The sequence below is a fragment of the Pelophylax lessonae genome (assembly GCF_965119305.1).
Source record: "Pelophylax lessonae genome assembly, chromosome: 2".
In the NCBI taxonomy this organism is placed as follows: Eukaryota; Metazoa; Chordata; class Amphibia; order Anura; family Ranidae; genus Pelophylax; species Pelophylax lessonae.
Window position 1 is genome coordinate 87,591,316 of NC_138769.1, and position 25,612 is coordinate 87,616,927.

Consider the following 25,612-nt stretch of genomic DNA (forward strand, 5'->3'; position numbering starts at 1 on the left):
CGACTCCTTATTGAATAGGCCTGAATCACTGTCTGTCTGATCCATCTGGAAATGGTCGCAACAGAAGCAGCCAACCCTTTGAGGTCCAACCGCGAGTACAAAATAGTGACTCTGACTTCCTAAAAGACTCCGTAGCTGCCAGGTACACCCCGATTGCCTGAACCACATCCAGGGAATGCAGAGCAATTTCCTTAGGATCAGTGCCGGGACAAGGTCATCCAGTGCCCAGGGCAAATATGCCAAACTGCTCCCCCCCTTACCTTAGGGGTAGGGTCAGGGCACCCCTATGCCTGCAATAACCCATTGCGCCCAGGGCAGCCGTCCCTCCTGCCCACCCCTTGTTCCGGCCCTGCTTAGGATGTTTAGGCCTGGGACATAATGTCTTCATTTAAATGGAAATCAGAGACAACCTTTGGAAGGAGCAACGTTCAGAGACAAAGAACAACCTTAGCTCTGTAAACCAACAGCTAAGGTGAACGATAAGACAATGCCGCCAGCTCCGACACCCTGCACACAGAAGTCATAGCCATCAAAAAGGCCATCTTCTGGGACAACGTAATCGGGGTAACCTCCAGATATTTTCGAAGGGAGATTCCTGGATAACTGACAACACCTATCTGAGGACCCACGGCGGTAATGGAGACGGCACTGGAGGAGCCAAGTGTTGAGCTCCCTAGATAAAGGTACGCACAAAGAAATGTGTGGCCAATGGATGTTGAAAGAAAACCGCAAAGGCCAAAACCTGGCCCTTGATGGTACTCAAAGCCAGGCATTGCTCAACCCCCTGTTGGAGGAAAGCCAAGATCCGAGCCACCGAAAAGGAGCGAGGGAGAACCCCAAAAGACTCACACCACACAACGTACGTGTAGCACCCTCCTAGATAGGTGCTAGGAAAAGTATAGTTTTTGCTCTGCCTGCTTATCAGGAGAGCCTGATCAATAGTTAGGCCTGTTGCATGTGTCCATGTGTGATTCACCTGGTCTGAGGGAGTATCCCCACTGTATCCAATAGGGGAGCCTGTTGGACAGTGGAGGAAACCCAGCCAGTGACACACAGGCTTTTGTAGCTATCTCAGTGGGTTGGCACAAGCAATGTTGCATTCTGGGATACGTTATAAAAGCCAAGGGCACATGTGACAGGGTGTCTTTGGGCGGAAAGTCAGGTCCCAGGAGGAGGGTGATGTCTGTCTCTCCTCCTGTAAGTGTGGAAGATGGTCACAGGCAGTCGGCCTGGTGAACTAGAGGTGTGGTGCTGATACGGGAGGTCCAGTGAATGCTGACAAGGGAGTTGAAGGCAGAAGCAACCCAGGGATAAAGTACCGGGAAGCTCGCCGGGGGACTGCCCAGGAAGGGGACCACTCCAGTAGAATGTCAGTGGATAGGAGTTCAGCACACACAGCAAGAGAGAAAGGGGGTGCCAAGTTAGCCCCTGAAGAGTAGCCTAAACAGGAGTTCAGATTCCATTATCTATGAGACAAGTTGTATGTCATGTATTATTAGCGGCACGCCACAACATACTAGTCAATTGGGGCGCTCAAACTTCACTTGACGGAAAAACGACCGGTGCACCGTCTCCCGCTTCAACGAGATATTATCTTCTTTTGTGTCTAAGAGGCACTTCTACTACGTTCCTCATATTAACAATAGATTTTGATATTTTTTCTGACTGTCTGGAGTTATTGTATTGCATTTGATAACCATATCCTGTGTATTTTTGTTTTATTTGTGCATGTTGCACAATATTGAAATTGTCATGTTTTTTGTGTTTGTTTATGCAAAACCAAATAAAAATTTATTTATTTAAAAAAAAAAGGAAAAAAAATGCCCGGACCTGAGATCCCAGCAAGGACCTAGGTCCTTACTCCTGACTAGGCAGAAAAAAAAACTGAGTGCCTATAGCTGAGTGTGGGTATATACCCCCTGGGACTGCCCATAGGCGTAGTCAAGTTTTTTCCTGCCTAGTGTCCTACTCCTTTAGGGGGGCAGTATTACCCAATGGTTAAAAAGAATCAGGAGCTGTGTCCGTCAATGAACGAAAGAGAAAATCAATATATTCCCCTTGCCTACACTAAAGCCTCGTACACACGCACAGATTGTTGGCCGACCGATCAGCCGTCTTTTGTCCAGTGTTGTTTGTTGGTTGAAATGTGCTCTAGACTTGCACTGGACCTTTGTTGGCCAACAAAAACCAACTTCAGAAGTGATGTCATGTGATGGTTGACCTTCCGTGTGTTTTTTCTTCTCTGAGCATGCCCAGTCTTGCTCATCTGATTTTTGTCTGCCGAAATCTGTACTGACTAAGGAACAATCGGCCGTTCTGTTGTTGGCCAACAAAAATTTTATAGCATGCACACCAGATTTTTTTCGGCCGAAAATTCGCAGTTGGTTGTCGGAAGCATCATACTAACAAGCCTACAATCGGCCGATCGGACGTTGGCCGACAATTTACGGCCAACAATCTGTGCGTGTGTACGGGGCTTTACACTTTAAAACATGGGTAGGAAAAAAACCAATTCCATCTTACTAACATAATTCACAGATCTCAAATCCCAGCCAATGGCTTTAATATAATAAATATACAGTATGGTTGGAAATAATTCACCAAGTATACAAATTTAAAAGAGATGCTTTTGTTTTTATTAAAAAAAAAAAAAAAAAATTATATAATTTGGCAATGACAGGCATTCATCTTTCAAAGACCACATCAAAATAACACTAGAAAATTGTCTGGCAGACATATTCATCTTATTGCTTTGTGCACAGCTTCTTAAAAATGGTTCCCTTATTCTCACTCACGCATTACAGAAACAAATAAATAAAATTTTGCATAACATGGCACCCAATCATGGGTGGTCCGAGATATCTGCATTCAAGCACTTCAGGACGTAAGGCTGGTATATGGCTTTGCATTTTTTTTTTTTATTGCACAGAACTCATGACTGCATTGACTTGTTACGCATGGTTCCATAGGTCCTCAATGTAGGACATCCAACGATCATAATATTGCATGGAAAGGCCCCGTGTTGGAATGTTATTTCCCTGGAGTCCCAGGGTAAGGAGGTGGAGCAGGATATTGTACAGGTCCTGATGGAGACGGCGTGTAGGGTGGAGGAAGGTCCATAGGATATTCCATTTCATAGTCATAACTATACGGTGGTGGAGAAACTGAAATGAAAAGCAAGAATAAAAGATATGAGAAAGAGGTTAAATTACACAAGTATTACATTACTGCAAACACTGAATGGGTTTTTTTAAATAGGAGGAAAATAAGGGCAAACTTGGGGCGGTTGATTAAACTGATTGGACAACGGGGACAACAACTTTGCTTTTGTTTCAAATTTGCTTTCTCTATTCAGAATAATTAATATCAATTGAAAACAAATGAAATGTCAGAGACCTAACCCCACAGGCTTGACTTAAAGGTGTGATTAGATGACTATTTTTCTATATTGTTTTGTTTTAATAAAGATCAATACACAAAAAAATTATACATCTTAGTTATAGGTGGAGCCTGGTGACCCCTGGCCTATTACAAGTCTTAGATACTTTAAGATTGAGATCTCCCTGCTATAATTCCTGACTGTATTCCTGTCCACCTTGGAATGTTGGATGGTACAAGCCCACCTTTGTGTGTTCCAGCTCCTCCTCTATTGTTCTTAGAATATAAAATAAATCCAAAAACCTGCAGGGAGAGTGGGAACCTTTAAATATGACAGAGATGCAAAGCCAGGAACTCCGATGGGGAGATCTCAGTGAAAGAGTCCATGAGCGAACATAACATGTTAACAACTATTTTAACCATCCAGTATCTAAATAGGCTTGGGGTCATATACAAGTGACATTGATATAAATTATGAGGAAAACATAAATTTCAAAATTAAAAGATGCTAAAAAAAAACAAAAATGTAGATACTGTAAAGTGAAAGCAAGAGATCTATCTATCTATCTATCTATCTATCTATACACACATACAGTATCTCACAAAAGTGAGTACACCCCTTATTTTTGTAAATATTTTATTATATCTTTTCATGGGACAACACTGAAGAAATGACACTTTGCTACAATGTAAAGTAGTGAGTGTACAGCTTGTATATCAGTGTACATTTGCTGTCCCCTCAAAATAACTCAACACACAGCCATTAAAGTCTAAACCACTGGCAACAAAAGTAAGTACACCTGTAAGGGAAAATGTCCAATTTGGACCCAAAGTGTCAATAATTTGTGTGACCACCAATATTTTCCAGCACTGCCTTAACCTTTTGGACATGGAGTTCACCAGAGCTTCACAGGTTGCCACTGGTGTCCTCTTCCACTCCTCCACTACGACATCATGGAGCTGGTGGATGTTCGAGACCTTGCACTCTTCCACCTCCTATTTGAGGATGCTCCACAGATGCTCAATAGGGTTTAGGTCTGGAGACATGCTTGGCCAGTCCATCACCTTTACCCTCAGCTTCTTTAGCAAGGTAGTGGTCGTCTTGGATGTGTGTTTTGGGTCGTTATGTTGGAATAGCCAGTCTCTGAAGGGAGGGGTTCATGCTCTGCTTTAGTATGTCACAGTACATGTTGGCATTCATGGTTCTCTCAATGAACTGTAGCTACCCAGTGCTGGCAGCAGTCATGCAGCCCCAGACCATGACACTCCCACCACCATGCTTGACTGTAGGCAAAACACACTTGTCTTTGTACTCTTCACCTGGTTGCCACCACACACGCTTGACACCTTTTGAACCAAATAAGTTTATCTTGGTCTCATCAGACCCCAGGACATGATTCCAGTAATCCATGTCCTTAGTCTGCTTGTCTTCAGCAAACTGTTTGCGGGCTTTGTGCATCATCTTTAGAAGAGGCTTCCATCTGGGATGACAGCCATGCAGACCAATTTGATGCAGTGTGCGGTGTATGGTCTGAGCACTGACAGGCTGACAGGCGGACCTCCCACCCCTTCAACCCATTCAACCTCTGCAGCAATGCTGGCAGCACTCATACATCTATTTTCCAAAGACAACCTCTGGATATGACGCTGAGCATGTGCACTCAACTTCCTTGGTTGACCATGGCGAGTCCGTTTCTGAGTGGAACCTGTCCTGGTAAACCGCTGTATGGTCTTGGCCGCCGTGCTGCAGCTCCGTTTCAGGGTCTTGACAATCTTCTTAAAGCCTAGGTCATCTTTATGTAGAGCAACTATTCTTTTTTTCAGATCCTTAGAGATTTCTTTTCCATGAGGTGCCATTTTGAACTTCCAGTGACCAGTATGAGAGAGTGAGAGTGACGACACCAAATTTAACACACCTGCTCCCACACTAACGAGTCACATAACTTCGCGGAGGGAAAATGGCTCTTCCAGTTTGGACATTTTCACTTAGGGGTGTACTCACTTTTGTTGCCAGCGATTTAGACATTAATGGGTGTGTGTTGAGTTATTTTGAGGGGACAGCAGCTGTACACACTACTTTACATTGTAGAAAACTGTCATTTCTTCAGTGTTATCACATGAAAAGATATAATAATATATTTACAAAAATGTGAGGGGTGTACTCACTTTTGTGAGATACTGAATTACGTACTTTATATTGTATATAATTGTGATCCTGCATAATTTTTGGCCAAATGTTTGTGATTAGTGAACCTCATTCTTGATCAGTATACATTTCCTACTTTGTTTAAAATCACCCATCTGCAAGTATGGCTTCCTTCTTATCTTAACAATTCATCGCCAAGGAACCAACTCAATCACCTGCAGCACCTGCCATCTCGGTTCCCTTTTTTTTTTCCTTCTTAGCTTGTAAAATAATATGGACAGGATCCCCTTTTCCCTCTATGACTTATACCTTTGCTTGTTTTTGTCTGCACTTTGTTATCCCTTTTATTACAAAATGTTCAACTCTGTAAAACGCTGGTGATTTACAGTATTTATAATGCAAAATAGAAAAACTAGACCGAGGTACCACAACTGTAATCATGCAGTGCAACGCCATTAGCAGTATTCCAATTTTAACATATCAATGTGTATCTTTTTCATCCTTCAAGATTATCAGGTTCAACAATTAACATATAAGCATATAGGTATATTGCATGCATAGTCAAAACAGACCTCTTATATTTATTTTTCGCACATGGTCATAGCGTACTTGCATTCCCAAGTCTATTCAATTTATATTTACTTTAATTTTCCAATTACACAATCCCAGTATAAAAAGTGTCGATACATCAACTTACTTAATAATATCCATCTATATCTATAGCTGCATAAATGCCAGTATATACACAATATTTTGTAGACGCTATAACTTTCACACAAACTGGATAAAATACACTTATTGGATATTCATTTTTTACCAAAGTTTGGCAGAATATGTTTTGGTCTAAATGTATAAAGAAATTAGATTTTTTTCAGAAAGGATTTTTTTTTTTCTTTTTTAAATTTTCAGTCTACTTTTGATTTTTTTAATAAAAAAACCCAATGGTGATCAAATACTACCAAAATAATGTGCTACTTGTGAGAAATGACATAAATGACAAAGCAATTACCAGCTATAGTAGAGCAATGCTATATAGCAAATAAATGACCTGGTCATGAAGGGGGTAAAACCTACTAGGGGTCAATTGGTTAAAAAAATCAATAACTAAAATGGTAACCAGCGGGATGCCTCTGGAAACTCTCTCCATAGGGCTAAGCACATGTGGAAAGGCAGGTGGGTCATGGCTGAACGCCCCAACTAACCAAAAATGTTGTTTCAAATTTTTACTTTTGAGTGTATGTTTATGTGTTGGGGGGGGGGGGGATTAATTGCCAAACACTCACTATTAACTCCCCTGCGCACTGTAAAATAAAAGTAAAAAAGTATAAAATGAGACAAAAGAGATGACACCATTAAAGAAAATATGTATTGATTACCAAACGCTTCCTGTTACTTTGTGTCTACTCTAATTTCTCCATTGTACCTATGGAGGAAGCCATGCCTTTCACACAGGTCGGACCTCTAACATTTCTGCTTTTGTTCATTTCTATGGCACAATGGATTGATGAGGATTAAGTAATTTACACAAGAAAGAGAAGGCTGTTTATGCTTTCTTTGAGCTCATAGGCAGGGCATTGCATTTCTGGCAAGATCAAGAACTATTTTCTGTCCTTGATAAAAATGTTTACAGTAAACCCCCTGTTATATCGCGGTTCAGTTTTCGCGGTCCCGGTATTTCACGTTTTTTTCTGTAAGACCTATTAATATTATCATATTAATTTATTAATTAAATATTTTTGTGTTTTCAATTGCTCTTCCTCTCTCAATATCTTATGTGTTTAACCACTTAAGCCCCGGAGGATTTGGCTGCTAAAAGACCAGGGGGTATTTTGCGATTCGGCACTATGTGACTTTAACGGACAATTGCGCGGTCGTGTGACGCTGTACCTAAACGAATTTGACGTCCTTTTTTTCCCACAAACAGAGCTTTCTTTTGGTGGTATTTGATCACCTGTGCGATTTTTTGATCATGCGCTATAAACAAAAAAATAGCGTCAATTTTGCAAAAATAACAATATTTTTCACATTTTTTTATATGAAATTCCCCTAAAAAAAAAAGTAAAAATCAAAATTTTTTAACATTTTCGGCCAATTTGTTTTATGCTACATATGTTTGGTAAAAAAAAAAAAAAAAAAAAAAAAAAAAAATCGCAAAAAGCGTATTTTGATTGGTTTGCGCAAAAGTTATCGCGTTTACTAACAAAGGGAAAGATTTTTGTCATTTTTGTTGTTTTTTTTAACGCGTAATGGCGGCGATTTGCAATTTTTTTGCAGTACTGCGACATTGGGGCGGACAGTTCGGACCCTTGACTGACATTTTTGACACTTTTGGGGTTACCAGTGACATTTCTACAGTAATCAGTGCTATATATATGCACTGTTACTGTAAAATTACACTGGCAGTGAAGGGGTTAACTTTATTTGAGAGGGAGGGGCTGTGTGTGTCCCTAGGGGCGTGATTCTAACTGTGATTGGCTGTGGCTTGAGCTGTAGTAACAATGATCAACGGTCCTATATAGTAGAACCGTATGATCAGTGTTTCTACACAGGGGAGAATGACAGGCGGCTTGTTTACACTAGCCGCCTGCCTTTCTCCCTCTCCCCTGACGATCGCAGAGTGACCGGCGGACATCGGGTCTGCCGGTCACACGCGCGCGGGGGGGGGGGTCTGTGACCGCGCGGGAGCGCGCCATCGGCGGCACGCGCTCGCTCCCCAGAGCCTCACAGGCTAGTGACGTACCGATACGTCACTCTGCCTGTGAGGGGCTGACCGCCGCAGTATATGTACTTGCGGTGGTCGGCAAGCAGTTAAATGTGTTTCTATTGTATTAAAAGTGTGTTTAAAGACCTTAAAATGCTTTTAAAAGTTCCATAAAAGTTATAAAAACATGCCTAGGGTGTATTTAAATAGGGTATTTCTATTTCGCTGATTTTCACCTATCGCAGGTGGGTCTGGAACGTAACCCCCACAATGGGGGGGGGGTTTACTGTATAGCCCATAGAAAAAAAAAAACTAAAGCAGCCACCTCATCTAAGGACCAATAAGCTGTAATATATTATACAGTGTTCTTGGCCTGAAAAAGAAAAGTCTTTATTAAAGAGTCTAGAATATCCTTTTAATGGCACACGGCCCCCTTACCCGAGTATGAGCTGATGGTATTGATTTGTGAGGTTCGGACAACTCCTACACGGGTTCCTCGGCTGCTCTTCATACACATACAGATACAGATTGCGATACCGGCGATTACTCCCATAATGAACACAATTCCGAACACAATTCCTGCTATCGCTGTGCCACTGAAACACACAAAATGAAAGGTTAAGAACAAATCCTTCAAACATTAGTAAAGTGTACCTGTTGCAGTCTATAGATCTGGGTCTCCAATAAACCTGCTGCTGTTCGTTTAAGATTAATATTGGAATATAAATATAATGGAAATGTTTAAATTGAAAAGCTTCAGTGTGGTAATGTATCGTGATCTCTAATCCCATAGGGAGTGGCTGAAGTTGGAATTTACGTAATAACTCCATACTTTCTACCATGCAAGATTCAACCAGCAGGTGGTGCTACAGGGAAAATTTGATTTCAGGCAGATATAAAAAGGACACAAATTATTTATTACAAGTACTATAGGGTGTCATCAATTTACGCAGCACTTTACGTATATATTGTACATTAACATCAGTCCCTGCCCTCAAGAGCTTACAATCTAAGGTCCCTAACTCACATTCATACATTCACATACTAGGGCCAATTTAGACAGGATCCAATTCAGTTACCAGCATGTCTTTGGAGTGTGGGAAGAAACCGGAGTACCCCCAGGAGAAACCCATGCAGGCACAGGGAGAACATGTCATCTCCAGGCAGGTATTGTCGTGGTTGGGATTTGAACCGATGACCCTAGTGCTGCTAGGCAGAAGTCATTAATACATGGTTACATTTATTTTTATTATTATTTATTATTTCGGCTGTATTGAGACTCCCTCTGTCAATCACAGCCAGTGAGTCCATGAGGAGAGGGCGGGGGGTGCGAGCCGCGGCTCTGTGTGTCTTATGGGCGCATAAAGCAGTGGATCGGGAGCGAACAAGCAGCAGTGCCCCCAGGGCAAGCGGCTTTTTATGGGGGCACTGCTCAAGGGGGAAAAGCCAGGAGTGCCGGGGGGGGATCCGAAAAGAGGAGGATCGGAGCTGCTCTGTGCAAAACCACTGCACAGAGCAGGAAAGTATAACAGGTTTGATATTCTAAAAAATAATATCACTTTAATTTTTGGAGTGTGAGCGGAAGCAGTACAAGGAGCCAATCAGTCTAGGATAAGAAGCATGCTAATAGGAGGATAGAGGAGAGTGTCAGGAAGAAAAGCTCATCAATATTCTGCTTCTCCTTTCACTTTCCAATCACAGATGGGGGTGGGCAGATGTTGGTTTTAAAGATTTTGGGGGACTGCAGTAGGAGAAAAGTCCACTTTGTTCATACCTAGAAGGATCCTTATTATGATGTAAATGTATAATAAATAAGTAAAGCGCTGCGTAAATTGACAACACTATACAAGTACCTGTAAAAAATAATTATCATACAGGATTTATATAGCGCCAGCAGTTTGCACAGTGCTTTACAACATTTAATCATTCCTTCTTTTTTTTTTATAAATTATAACAAACAGGCTTATTTAAAACGGTAAGAGCACTTTAGCAATAAAACCCATACTTTCCCCTAATTCCCTGCTCATCAAACCTTCCCATAGGATTGCAAACCCCAGATTTAGGCATTTTTCCAAATATTTCTTTTTTACAACGAGCAGGAATAAAAAATAATGTTTAAATGTTTAAAGAAAATGTAGAATTTATACTGTATACGTATTCTTCTGTTGGCTTTTTATGTTCATTTGGAGAGGTTTAGCGGTCTATTGTATAGATTCAGTGGTCTGCAGAGTTCCTTCGCACAAGGTACACACAAGGCAGTCACATTGGATATTTCATCATAAGAATTTACAAAACAGTTTTGTGTTATACAATATCTCACAAATATGGGTACACTCCTCACATTTTTGTAAATATTTTATTATATATTTTCATGTGATAACACTGAAGAAATTATACTTTGCTACAATGTAAAGTAGTGAGTGTACAGCTTGTACAACAGTGTAAATTTGCTGTCCCCTCAAAATAACTCAACACACAGCCATCAATGTCTAAACCGCTGGCAACAAAAGTGAGTACACCCCTAAGTGAAAATTTCCAAATTGGGCCCAATTAGCCATTTTCCCTCGCCGGTGTCATGTGACTTGTTAGTGTTACAAGGTCTCAGGTGTGAATGGGGAGCAGGTGTGTTAAATTTGGTGTTATCGCTCTCACTCTGTCATACTGGTCACTGGAAGCTCAACATGGCACCTCATGGCAAAGGACTCTGTGGGGATCTGAAAAAAAGAATGGTTGTTCTACATAAAGATGGCCTAGGCTATAAGAAGATTGCCAAGACCCTGAAACTGAGCTGCAGCACGGTGGCCAAGACCATAGAGCAGTTTAACAGGACAGGTTCCACTCAGAACAGGAATCACCAGCGTCCACCACAGAAGTTGAGTGCACATGCTCAGCATCATATCCAGAGGTTGTCTCGGGGAAATAGACGTATGAGTGCTGCCAGCATTGCTGCAGAGGTTGAAGGGGTGGGGGTTCAGCCTGTCAGTGCTCAGACCATACGCCGCACACTGCATCAAATTGGTCTGCATGGCTGTCATCCCAGAAGGAAGCCTCTTCTAAAGATGATGCACAAGAAAGCTCACAAACAGTTTGGTGAAAACAAACAGACTAAGGACATGGATTACTGAAACCATGTCCTGTGGTCTGATGAGACCAAGATAAACTTATTTGGTTCAGATGGTGTCACACATTTGTGGCAGCAACCAGGTAGGAGTACAAAGACAAGTGTGTCTTGCCTACAGTCAAGCATGGTGGATAGGAGTGTCATGGGCTGCATGAGTGCTCCTGGCACTGGGGAGCTACAATTCATGGAGGGAACCATGAATGCCAACATGTACTGTGACATACTGAAGGAGAGCATGATCCCCTCCCTTCAGAGACTGGGCCGCAGTGCAGTATTTCAACATAACAACCTCAAAACACACCTCCAAGATGACCACTGCCTTGCTAAAGAAGCTGAGGGTAAAGGTGATGGACTGGCCAAGCATTTCTCCAGACCTAAACTCTATTGAGCATCTGTGGGGCATCCTCAAATGGAAGGTGGAGGAGCACAAGGTCTTACATAGTTACATAGTAGTTGAGGTTGAATAAAGACAATAGTCCATCCAGTTCAACCTGTATAGGCGCGAGTGGCCGTAACCATCTCTCATGCCCCTTAATGTTCTGATCCTTGAGATGTACATCCAAGAGTCTTTTGAAAGTAGCCATACTTCCAGCAGAAATGACCTCTTGTGGTAGAGAATTCCACAATCTTGTAGCCCTAACAGTATAAAACCCCCTGCGTTGCCTGAGGTCAAAACGCTTCTCCTCTAATCGCATTGTATGTCCTCTCATGCAATCCTTGCGACTGAATAGCTTTTTTTCTATGCTGAGATCACCATTGAGGTATTTATAAATTGCTATCATGTCCCCTCTCAGGCGTCTCTTCTCCAGGGAGAATAAATCAAGCGATTGCAGACGCTCTTCATAATGAAGGTCCTCCAATCCCCTAATTAGTTTAGTTGCCCTTCTCTGGACTCTCTCCAGCTCCAGCACATCCCTCCTGAGGACTGGTGACCAGAACTGGACAGAATACTCCAGATGCGGTCGGACCAGAGTTTTATAAAGTGGAAGGATTATAGTCTTTTTTTTTTTTTTTTTAAGAAAGTTTTTATTTGATTTTCAAATTTTACAACAAAGTATAATGCATTGTGCAAAATGCAGGTAGTCTGAACATTGAATACAACATGGGTTAAACATCATAGAACAAGTATCTCCCGCAGGTGCACTGTTGAGGAGACTAGGGAGAAACAACAAACAGGAATGGGGGAGAGGGAGGGGAGAGGAGGGAGGGGAGGGAGGAGAGGGGGGTTATTCATGTTGATGCGGAGCGCATCGTAAGGGATATAAGAGTACAGTGTATACATACCCCCAAACATGGGAACTGAGGGGTGCACCAATCATAACACTTGACGGGTAGTAGTAAACTTAAAGGAACCGTGCATGAGGGTGGTAGAGGGGGGGGGGGGAGGGTGAGGGAATGGTGTGAGAGGGGGGGGGGGGAGGATGAGGTAGTAGGAAGGGGGGGAGAGAAGTCCAAGTGAACAATACCTGAAATGAACAGATGACAACAACCTTATATGCAAGCTAAGGTAAAAGAACACTTCAAAGAGTTATGGATATATCCGTTGTTCATGGAATATATAATCAGTCAAGTGAGAGATGAGGGTGGGGTCTCCCATCCATGAGAGTAGTATCCAAGTCATTTGGGCTACGAGGAAGATGGGTATAGAAGAGTTCCGCGTAGTCAGTCCATTTCCTCCAGAATTGGGCCGCATTGGCTTTGTGTATGGACAGGTCCAAGTGTTCCTTCTGTAGCAGAGCTCCAAGATCTGATCTGACTTCCCCAATCTTGGGTGGTGTGGAGGATACCCAATGACGCAGAATGGCCCTTCTGGCGACCATGAAACACGTGAGGAGCCATGGTTTGTGCTTCCTCGTAACCATAGATCTACGTTTTGATTCCAATCCTGGGGCCGATTTGGGCGCCCCATCTAAGTGACCAAAGAGAAGGGGGAAAGGGTCTTTGGTGGGTTGAAGAGTGGTGACCCTAAGGGCCAGTAGTTCTACCTGGTCCCAGAACTTTGATATAAGAGGGCATGTCCACAACTTGTGCAGCAGAGTAGGGCGGACAGATAGGCACCAGGAGCAGGCTTGGTATGGAGAGTCCAGCTTGGAGGAAGAAAAAGGGGCATACGCATGGTGGAGTATCTTAAGTTGTTGCTCCCTCCAAAAAGCATTGCAAATGTACTTGCAGGTGGCGTTGAAGCCTGCCAACAGGAGAGGTTTTGTGTCCGAGAGTGCCTTATCCCAAGAGGAAGCAGTAGAGCCTTTAGTCCTAGATTCCAATTCAAGTTGGAGTGGGCGGTAAATCTGTGAGAGTTTTAAGGGGGGTTGCAGATTTAGAGAGTCCAGTGGGTCGGGGGTGAAGCGGGCACTTGGCTTAGAACATAAAGAGTTCACAAATGCGTGTAGTTGGTGCACATAAAGAAAGTGGATTGGGGGTGTTCCATAAGTAGACTGAAGCGTGTTCAAAGAGAGCGGGGATCCAGAGACGGAATCGTAAAGTTGGGATAAAGATTATAGTCCACTGGATGCCCATAGGGAGTAGATCCGTTCCAGATTGAGATGATAGAGAGCAGGATGTCCACCAATACGAAGGTGACGAGATAGGTGTTTAGGAAGGCCCAGTTTTCGGCGTATTTCCTTCCATGCAGCGCCCGTGTCTCTGAGTAGGATATGTTGACGTAAGTGCATGGGTAATTCACTGAGCTTACAGTGTAGAATAGCTCCAAGACTGTACGGATAAGCCACTTGCGATTCTAATTGGAAATTTGAGACCGTGGAGGTGCCATGTATCCAGTCAAGACCTACCCTTACCAGGCTACACAAGTTATATAGTCTAATGTCGGGAAGATTCATGCCACCTCTGAGTCTTGGAGGGTATAATTTATGCAATGCAATGCGGGGTCTCTTTGAGGACCACAGAAAGAGTTTAAGGGCCTTTTGAAACATGAGCAAATCTTTGTGTTTTATCAGAAGGGGCAGGGTCTGGAGGACATATAACAGTTTTGGGAAGGAGACCATTTTGTAAAGATGACATCTCCCAATGAGGGAGAGTGGAAGCTTAGACCACCCAGCTAACTCTTTGGTGAGTTTCAGAATGAGAGGGGAGTAGTTTAAATTGTACAAGGAGGAAGGGGTCCTGCCTATTTGAATCCCCAGGTATTTGATGTGCGTTTTAGCTAGCGGAAAAGGGGAGGACTGTGACCAAGGGGGAGGCCGTGCGGATTTCAGCGACAAGATCTCACTCTTGGCATAGTTTATGCGAAGCCCGGAGCATAATCTAAATCTGTCAAAGATGGATTTGACCGTCCCGATGTCATTCGCAGGGTCAGAGGTAAAAAGTAAAATGTCATCGGCAAACAAAACAGAACGCAACGTCATATTACCGATTTGGACTCCCGACAGAGGCGCATGATTCGCTAGGTAGCGCGATAGGGGTTCCAGGGCCAAATTGAAAAGGAGGGGGGGGGGGGAGAGGGGGAAGCCTTGGCGAGTGCCTTTATGTAGGGGAATGTCATGGGACAGGATATTTGAGGTGACTACTTTCGCGGACGGGGACTTATACATGGCGGCGACAAGGTGAAGGAAGGGGCCAGTAAAACCAAATTTCTGGAGTACCAAGTGTAGCCATTGAAAACGGACATTATCAAACGCTTTTTCTGCGTCTAATGTGAGTATGGCTAGATCTAGTTGTGGTTGAGTTTGTTGTTGGGACAGCACAGCCAGGACTTTCCGAATATTGGCGGTGGCAGACCGGCCTTTGGTGAAACCTGATTGAGATGTGTGAAGGATAGTGGGCATAATGTGTGCAAGTCTGCGGGCTATAATTTTCGATAATAACTTGGCGTCTATGTTGATCAAAGAGATGGGGCGGTAAGACCCCGGTTCTGAGGGGTCCTTTCCTGGCTTAGGGATAAGTTTTATATACGCTTGGGAGCCTGTGGGAATGTAGGGACCACCATCTAGAATAGACTGAAAAGAGGACAGCAGAGAGGGGGACAGGGTCTCTTTGAGTAGCTTGTAGAATTCTGATGAGAATCCATCTGGACCTGGAGCCTTCCCAGGGGAAAGGGAGGAGATGGCATCCAAGACTTCCGAAATGTCAATAGGGGCATTTAGTTGGGAGAGTTGGGAATCCGAGACTACGGGCAATGTGACATCTTGGAGGAAGGTGTTTGCTTCAGCCTCATCTATGGGATCTTTGCCATAGAGAGCAGCATAGAATTTTTCCATGACCATATTTACATCTGCTGGGGAAGAGACTAGAGAGCCCGCATGATCTTTTAAAGACTTAATCGTCGTGTTGCCCCTTGCAGAGGCGAGCCAGAAGTTTACCCGATTTGTTCCCAAACTTGTGATATTGCAGGTCAAAAACTGATTTATGGAAATGTTCCTGTGATAATGCCCATCTATCAAAGTCGTGTTTGGCCTCCTTCCATTGCGCCACATGCTAGGGCGAGTGCTGCTGTTGGAGACGGGCGTGGGCCGTTCGCAAAGTCGCACTAGCTTTGACATAGCTAGCCGCCACTTTTCTTTTGTAGGCAGAGGCGAAAGCAATAGTACGCCCTCTTAGCACCGCCTTGCCCGTCTCCCAGAGCAGGACTGGATCATTAGTGTGTTGGGCGTTGTGCGCGAGGAATTCCTGCCATGTGTCTTCCAGTGTTGCGCGCAATTCGACGTTATCGGCCAGGTATGAAGGGAAGCTTATAGTTGGAAACTGGGGTAGAGAGCGAAATGGTGACCGAAAGAGGGGAGTGATCAGAAATGACCATGTCAGAAATCTCGGGCGTATGTATCGAAGGGAGAATGGAGTGATTACCAAGAAAATAATCTATTCGTGAGAAGGAATCATGTGGTGCCGAATAGAAAGTATAGGAACGTTCAACAGGATTGGCCAAGCGCCAGACATCAGTGAGCTGAAGACTTTCTGCAAAGTTGGCAAGAGGGGAGGTGTAAGTTCTGGGCATGCGTGTCATCGCCGGGGCAGGAGTTGACCTATCCATAAGTGGGTCTATAACTGCATTTAGGTCCCCTCCCAAGAGAAGAGGTAAGTGGAGGTGGGGGGCCAGATGACCAGTGAGTTGCTGGAAAAGGGGCACTGAGGTGGGGGTAGGAGCGAAACATTGGCCAGTACCAGGGATTGTGAGTTTAACTCCAGGAGGAGGATCAAGAGTCTGCCTTCCGTGTCTGAGTGCAAGGTGGATATGTCGGCGGAGACCCGCTTGTGTATCAGTGCTAACACGCCTGCTTTGCCCTTGGTAGAGGCCGAACTATAGACCCGACCCACCCACAGCTTCTTCATACGGTGTATGTCCGCCTGGGATAAGTGGGACTCCTGAAGGAGGGCAACATCTACATCGAGGCGGCTTAGGTGGCGCAATACAGCCATTCGTTTGTGGGGAGAGCGGAGACCCTTCACATTCCATGAAACTATACACAAATTAAGGGGGGTAACTTACTAAGATGAGTGGCTTGCCGGAAGGTAATGGTTGAAAATCGGAGTACATGTGGGGGTGGAGAGGGAAGACTCAGGGGAGGCATGAAGATAAGGAGTGTCGGGGGGAGGAGTTTTGTGCCGTTCGCACTCCGAGGGACCCAGAGTGAGAAGGGGTGAAACTAAAATGGAAACAAACAAAAAGGTAGAACATACCATTGTAAAAGTGGACTTCGTTTTTTTCCGTACGGAATCAACTCCTACAGCATTACCGAAGGAAGGCTGAGTTCGCTCATGCTGGTATCAGATGAGGTGCGCTGCAGAAAAGAGATAGAGGACATTCCAGACGCGGGACCCCAGATGTAAAAGCCGTGAGGAACCAGTACTTTGATAAGGCTGTATACAAGAGTATAACAAACATAACAGTGTAAACATTATAACCAAAATACTGACAATAGAACATTACCAGGGCAACTCAAGAATACATATAGTGGCAATCAGGGGGCACCAACATATTCTCAGAAATCAAATCGCACTCGGGCGTTGAGAGTAGTGAGAAGGCTAGGTGTCAGCGGTAGCTTAACTCTCACGGGCAGAGCCATACTGAGGCAACAAAACCTGGGGAGAGCAGAAGGTTCAACGGCGTCTGTCCCTGTAAGAAGGGTTGGAAGAGAAGCGACCCCTCTTAGGAGATTCCTTGCGGGGGCTGCGAACATCCCTATGAGCCGGTGAAGTAGACGGCACCGCAGAGGGTTGTGTGTCCATAGAGAGATGAAGGTGGTTTCGGATGTATTCCGTGGCTTCCTCCGGGAGGGTGAAGGCTTTTGATTCGCCAAATTGATCAGTGAATCTTAAAGTGGCATGATAGGCAAGGGTGAACTTGAGGCCTTTTTGGAACAAGGCATTACAGGCCGGCTGAAAAGCCTTTCGACGGCGTGCAACTTCCTGGGAATAATCCGCGAACAAAAGCAGTTTATTGCCATCCAAGATTAGTGACTTGGCATTTTTGAAAGATCGTAAGATGGACAGCCTGTCAGCATAGTTCAAATAACGGACTATGACCGGGCGGGGGGTCTTGCGATCGTTGGAAGGCGCACCCAGGCGATGAGCACGTTCCACTGTACAAGAGTCCGTGAGACCAAGTGCCTGGGGGATGCGGGTTGAACAAATATCAGAGAAATGACCCGTGTTGAAAGATTCAGGCAGACCAATGATTCTTAAGTTGTTCCTACGAGACCGGTTTTCAAGGTCATCAATCTTATCCAGTAGGTATTGCTGCGTTTGGGCTGTCTTGGCATCATTAGTGAATGTGGATTGTAGTTCCTCCTCCAGGTCAGAAACTCTAGATTCCACCTCCGTTATGCGCTTTGCATTATCGCCCAGCTCCTTGTGTAGCTGGGTAATCCCTGCGGTCACCGCACGCTCCACCGCCTCAGTTATGGTAGGAGCTATGATAGAAGCCACCGCCTGTGCCATCAGCAAATACTGGGGGTCTGAGGCAGAAATGGAAGCAAGCTCCGTGTGCTGCAGGGCCGCGCCATCCACAGCAGGCGCGGCGGCCATATTGCCCAGGGGGAGGGGGGCGGCCTGGAGCGGTGGATCCTGTGGCAGCACAGCCGAGTTACCGGCAGCTCCGTGCACAACGAAGCGGTCCATCTGCGCGGGACAGTGCGGGGAGACTCACCGGCACTTGTGGAGCAAGAGAGGGCAATCGATGAGCGGTATGACAGGAATTTATATCAGGGCTGTGTCGGAGCCGCTGCGCTCACTCCCTCTCCATACGGCGCCGGAACCGGAAGTGTCCGGATTATAGTCTTATCTCTGGAATACATTCCTTTCTTTATGCATGCTAATATTCTGCCGGCTTTGGCAGCTGCCGCTTGACATTGCATGCTATTGCTTAGTCTATCCTCTACCAAGACTCCCAGATCTTTCTCCATTCTTGACTCCCCCAAAGGTTCCCCCCCTAAAGTGTATTGTGCTTTTAAGTTTTTAGTCCCCAAGTGAAAAACCTTACACTTCTCCACATTAAACCTCATTTGTCATGTCGTTGCCCACTCCGTTATTTTGGTCATTCTGTAGGATATCTGCCTCATGCTGTGCCATTTTGTGTCATCTGCAAAAACTGATATCGAACTACTGATCCCGTCCTCAATGCTGTTTATGAATAAATTGAACAGGGTTGGTCCCAGATCTCTAACATCCACCAGCACTGTGATGTCGTCATGGAGGAGTGGAAGAGGACTCCAGTGGCAACCTGTGAAGCTCTGGTGAACTCCATGCCCAAGAGGATTAAGGCAGTGCTGGAAAATAATGGTGGTCATACAAAATATTGACACTTTTGGCCCAATTTGGACATTTTGACTTAGAGGTGTACTCACTTTTGTTGCCAGTGGTTTAGACATTAATGGCTGTGTGTTGAGTTATTTTGAGGGGACAGCAAATTTACACTGTTATACAAGCTGTACACTCACTAATTTACATTGTAGCAAAGTGTCATTTCTTCAGTGTTGTCACATGAAAAGATATAATGAAATATTTACAAAAATGTATTGTGATACTGGATTACATAATTGATATTGTATATACCCAATTGTGATCCTGCATAATTTCTGGCCAAATGTTTGTAATTAGTGAACCTTATTCTTGATCAGTATATATTTCCTACTTTGTTTAAAACCACCCATCGTACATATATACACACACACACACACACACCACATTAAAAATGTGTAAGGATATATAAACTATAATAATATAACAGAGTAGCACACACAATTCACAAAGACTGAAATGTGGTTATGCATCTTAAATAAGTCAAATCCCTCAAACACTTCCTCAGCACTTGTCACACTTTAATTATTTGGCAGCATTCACTCTCTTTGCTTCTGTTTCTTCCTATTGAGACAGGTAGTGGCGCGCCACCACCCATGTCGGAGGCACCTCGAGAGGCTTCAGAAAGCAGACAGTCGGCTTTGTAAAGTACACATTCCCCGCTGTGGCCGCCTGGAGCGGGTAAGAAAGTTCCCGCTGCCAGCGATGTACGCTTTTCATACATTAGCCTTTACAGTCAAGAAGCCCAATAGATATTAAAAACTGTCCAGATTTTAAAAAAGTTCATTAGCCGCTTCAGCACTGCCCACCGCAATTATACTGCCGCAGGGCAGCACCGCTGCGCCAAATCACGTACATTCTGGGTAGGGGGGGGGCGGGAGCGCATGCCCTCCACCTCTGCTATGCTGTCATTAGCTGCAGCACAAGCGGATAAGTGGGTCCCGACCAAAACCTGCTGTGCGAATGATAGAAGAGAGCCCTGTGTAAACACAAGGCTGTCTATGGATCGCAGCACAATCACAGTCCCATTAGAAGTCCCTAAACACCCAGCATTAGTAGTATATATAAAAAAATAAATAAATAATTAAAAAATTCCAGTATATACACACATACACACACACACCATAGTTTGTAGACACTATAACTGTCACACAAACCAATCCATATACACTTTTTGTTTTGTTTTTTCTTTTCCTTATCAAAAGACATGTAGCAGAATATATTTTGGCCAAAATTTAGGAAGAAATTTGATTGAGTTTTTTTTTTTTTAATGGATACAACAAAAAATATAAAAAACCCAGTGGTGGTCGAAAAACTCCAAAATAAAGCACTATTTATGTAAACAAAATTATTTAAATTTTGTTTGGGTACAGTGTTGCATGACTGCGCAAATACCAGTTAAATTAGCACAGTGCTAAAAAGCAAAAAAATGGCCTGGTCATGAAGCGGGTAAAATCTTCCAGAGCTGACATACCTGTATTGTCACACCGGAAGCCTGGCTGAAAAACTCAAAAGTTAGCTATCCCCACGCCATGCCTTGCTGCTAGGACAAAAAAAAATAAAAAATTATTGTAATGCTGAAAAGGAGCGCCCGATGGTTTTCATGTCCTAGGAACAGAAGGGGGACGTAGGGATATGCAACTTCTAGAACTTTTACTTTTCAGCCAGGTTTTCCAAAGAACTTTTTAGTATATTTTAGTATCTACTGGGGCCCCATGACTGCATAGGTTATTTTCTACAAAAGGTGAACTTAGTCTTTAAAATGGCCTGCGCCTAAGGCCTCGTGCACATGGGGCGCTTTTTTTTTGCATTCTTTTTTAAAATATTTTCTTCCAAAATTTCTATTAACAAAGATACATCCAAATATACCCAATGAATGAATGAATCATGTTCAGTGGCAGTACTGCCTGCCAAATGTGACAGGGGGGAGAGAGAACCCTTGCTCTTTGTGTAGAAGCAGTGGGCCGATCTCCATTCAGCAGGAAGCATGGGCTTCAGTGATTGCAGAACTTTAGGTCTGACCAGCAACTTTTGGCCCAGGGGGCAAGTACAAACCAGAGGTCCATGGTGCATTGACTCGGCCCCCTCCCACTCTCCCTCTTCCTGGCCTCCTCCTAATCCCCATTCCAGGATAAAGCTCCGCTCTAGGTACTCTCTACTTACCAGCCGAATCCGGGTTCCCGACCTGGCTGGCAGGCGGCAGTCGGGGGGAGCTGGGACAGCTCGGTCGGAGCTGCCTGGGGGAGCAGAGTCTCCAGTGGGGCAGGAAACCAGCCTCTGCTCGGACACAGTTTACATCATCCATGTTGGGGGCTCTGTCCTTGTCTTCATCCCGCACTCAGTAGGTCAGCAGTGGGGACTTTTTACTTCTCCTCACCAGGAATCCTTTAGGCATGTCTGTGGCAGAAGCGGTGCAGCCTTTTTACAGGGGGAATCAGAGTGGCCCTGGGGGGCAATTGCCTCCCTGGCCCAGTCCTCCCCTGGGTCTGACTCAGCAGGGGGAAATGCTGGACCTCTGCAGAGAGACCACTGCTATCACACAGAGGGCAACAGTCCCATTTTACAGCATGCTGGCTGGGGACAGGCTTTCCAACTCAGGTTGTGGAAACTTTTGTTTTGATGCATCTGAAATGTTGACTAGTATCCCCCTTTAAAAATAATTTTTGCTTGCAGCGCATACGATACACTATACTAGATATTGCGGTTTTTAAATTAGTATGTTCCCAGTACAAAATAATAGGGTGCTAGAGATAATTTACCGTGATTTCTTGTAAACCAAATGAAATGCGAGTCACTTAGCGATGTGCTGCTACCAGCGTGTCAGTGGACTTTAAAAATAATTGCTTACCTGACCTTTATGATGTACAATTCATTCCCAGCCACACAGATACACTTTCTGCCAGGAAGGCTGTCATGCGGATTAAACACTGAAGCGCCAAGCGCTCCATTCGCCAAATTCATTATTAGACTCGGCTAAACAATTACCCGGCTCCTTTTCAGAATCCACCAAAAAAAAATTGGTTTGTGCAGCCGATTCATTATTGGGTAATAACTGGGATAAGCAATTTGCTTGCAATAAGTAATCAAGCAAAATTGGATGAGAGAATTTTTTGGATTACGTGTTTTTGACATTTGTTTCATCGGAAAAGTACTATTAGTCAGTAGATGCTCTGTAATATCACAACTCCGTAAGAACACTTACTCCTCTGTTGCAATGATAATGGTTGGATTGAATTAACTAATGCAAATAACAATTCATCAATTTAATATGGGATATATTTGATAAAGTAAGAAATGATTGACATTTTTGCCATCAAAGGCTGGCCATAGACAGGGTCCCCCATCCACACAAGCGGGGTGTATGGAGGAATTCTGCCTGCTGTGCTATTGTATTCTATAAGCGGGGACTTCGCTGTTAGAATACACTGATTACAGCTGCAGCCGCTGGTTGAATGAACATTTTCCAACATCCCGGTTGGCAAAAGTTGATCATTAAATTGACTTCCATCAAGCAGGAATGGTCATAGATAGATCGAAAATTGTCTAGCTTAGTATAGCTGGCCAAATTTCAATCTTAAACTGGTTCTAAAGGCTCTACGCATGAATGTAAAAAAACTTCTGTGCAGCAGCCCCCCTAATACTTACCCCCATCTTGATCCAGCAATGTACCAGAGCCTCGGCTCTCCAGGGACTCTCCCTCCTCATTGGCTGAGACTGTCAATCACAGCCAGTAAACCAATGAGAAGAGATGGGGAGGGACCAAGCCATGGCTGTGTGTGTGAATGGACATGCAGAGCCGCATTTGGCATTGAGCCTGCCTGGGTGCCACCATTGCAAGCTGCTTGCTCTGGGGGCACTCGGCAGGAGAGAAGGGCCAGGAGTGTCAGCGGGGGACCTAAGAAGAGGAGGATCAGGGATGTTCTGTGCAAAACCACTGCCCAGAGCAAGTTGGTGTAACATGTTTGTTACTGTATTTTTTTTTAAAAAGCCTTTAATATGAAACTAAGTTCCATTGGGAAGATCTGCTGTCATTTGTGTCACTAAACAAGTGTTACCAATGGAAGATCCCCCCCCCCCCCCCCTATTACTGTTCTAGTGACAACCCAGAATTTGGATATTCCCTCATATTCAGGATGAATCTTCCTAACCAAGACACAGACAGCAATAAAAAATAAATAAAAACTTTTCCCCATATTTTATGAATGGATTGGTCCAATCTAACTATACATATATGATACCTGGCCGATGTCCCTGGAGACTCCAGTGATCTCCACTTACTTCTGGGTCCTGTACTGAGCAGCTAACTTTCTGCATTGTGAACACAGAAGGTTGGCTGCTCGGGGATGGGTGTCATTCAGATAAATTATTGTAAAGCACTCTGATTGGACGAGGTGGGTGTCACGCTCTCCCCTTCATCCAATCACAGAACAATTTGCATTCATCCATTCTCTGACGGTGCCTGAGCTGAGCAGGTTACCTTTTGTGTCCACGAGGCATCAGGTTGGCCGCTCAGCATGAAACCTGGAAGCATGTGGAGATCACTGGAGTAGCAATGTCTACTTCAGCAATTTGCAGGTAGATTGGCCAGGTATGGTATATACATGTATGGTATATACATAGATACATCTAAACTGGACCAATGTAACTATGTATAAATTATCCATACCTGGAATTCATCTTTAAAGCAGAACCTCACCTTGGCATCATAGTCCTCCTCTGCTCCTAAACTGTGCCACCATCTTTAAAAAATTCAGAGCATGCCCAGTGTTGCAGGGCTCTGCTTGGAATTTGGGACCTGGCAGGGACCTACTGCATGCCTACACATGCACAAGGGATCTCAACCCATGAACACAAATGCCATTGGTTTTCTGAGATCAGGTATTGTAGAGACCTGTGGCATGGGCAACATGCCCAAGATCCCCTGCGCGAGCGCAGACATGCTTAAAAGGGGTGTCCTGTCTGTGCATGCGCTGAATGTTTTCCGGCGCACATGTGCCTTTGGTAAAATACTGCCTCCTTGAATTAGTGATGTGGCAATCCCAGAAACTAATCAGGGGGCCTAGGTAATTTTTGCCTAGGCCAGAAAGAAGAAAGCGTTGTCTCTTGCAACACAAAAAAAAAAAAAAAGGTATTGTACTATACTCCGTGTGAGAGCTCCGCTGCGGGACTTTTTTTTTTTTTTCCACGAAGCGGATGACATTTGTGTCATCCGCTCCGTGTGCCCGCATATCATCCCATCCGTTTGCGGATGATATGCGGACATAATGTAAGTCTATGGCACTGCGGATGTCAGCGGATGACACCGCTGACATCCGATTTTCCTTCCTTTCCGTTTTTTACACGGAAGAAAAAATGGGGTTCTGTTCCATTTGTAAAAACGGAACAGAACTGAAAGGAGGAAAATCGGGTGTCAGCGGATGGTATTCCGCTGACACCCGCAGTGCCATTCACTTATGGAGCGGCCGTGTGAAAGGACCCTAAGAAGGAGGAACAAAAAGAGCACTTGTTATTGTAAGGGGTGCAATTTTGCCTAAAAGCCCATCATTGAGGAAAGTAAAGCTCAGAGGTGTGCACAGCCTATTGCATTAGGTTCCATTCACACTAATGCGTTTTTTGTGCCACTGTGTTTTTGGAAAGGGTTGGGGACTTTTTTTCCCCGCAAAATGCAGCATTTTGCATGTAACAGACTTCAATGGATCCGCATCCAAAATGCAAGTACTATGTTTTATTGCGATTTTCGATGTATGTGTGTTTTTTTTTTAGGCTTTATATTCACTGTATATAGAGGATTGCTTAAGGAGCGAGCCTGGAAGTCGGCCTCAGCATCCTTAATAACCGTTGAGTCATCAACTGTCAGTGGACTTACCCACTGACAGCTGAATGTTAAAAAATAAATAAATAAATAATTTGCCAGTAAAAAAAATTCATGAAACAAAAAGGGCATATGGGCCCCCACCCAAAACCATACCAGACCCTTATCTGAGCATGCAGCCTGGCAGGCCAGGAAAGGGAGGGGACGAGCGAGCAACCCCCCACTCTCCTGAACCATACCAGGCCGCATGCCCTCAACATAAGGGGGGGGGGGGAGTGATTTGGGGAAGAGGGGCCTGGTATGAACCTGGGGGAGGACCCCACTCCTCTTTTTTTTTTTTCACAAATTGTTTTGCTGGCAATTTAATTATTTTTTTACAGCTGTCAGCGGATGACTTATCGGTTGTTAAGGAAGTGGCGGGCTGCTTTCTAGCCCGCTTCTTAGCAACTGAATATATACAGTGAATGTAAAAAATAAAAAAAGCAAATAAACGCAAATCGCAGAAAAATCGTGGTAAAAGCGCGGTAAAAAAAAAAAAAACACAGAAAGCATAGCAAAAAGCACTGCTGAAACACTCAAAAGCAACGTGCATAGATGTGAATCGAGCCTTAGGGTGTGCACCTCAAAGCTCAAACACATATGGGTGTGCTTGTGAATAAATATTGATGGTGTCAGTAGTGGACGGTGTCAGTAGGGCAGAAATTG

The 25,612-nt window shown here is 44.3% G+C and overlaps 1 protein-coding gene and 1 long non-coding RNA gene across 2 annotated transcripts in view; one reads left to right on the forward strand and one right to left on the reverse strand.

Moving 5' to 3' along the window:
* Positions 1–25,612, forward strand: part of LOC309547731 — a 758,845-nt gene that overhangs the window by 406,420 nt on the left and 326,813 nt on the right. The gene's annotated exons all lie outside the window — the stretch shown is intronic.
* Positions 2,684–25,612, reverse strand: part of CYYR1 (cysteine and tyrosine rich 1) — a 208,328-nt gene continuing 185,399 nt past the window's right edge. The window contains exons 3-4 of the mRNA XM_082247701.1: positions 8,664–8,821; positions 2,684–3,164 (exon numbers count right to left, since the gene is read on the reverse strand). Coding sequence (XP_082103827.1) covers positions 3,031–3,164; positions 8,664–8,821 — 292 coding nt within the window. The 3' untranslated portion in view covers positions 2,684–3,030. The remainder of the gene's footprint in view (positions 3,165–8,663; positions 8,822–25,612) is intronic.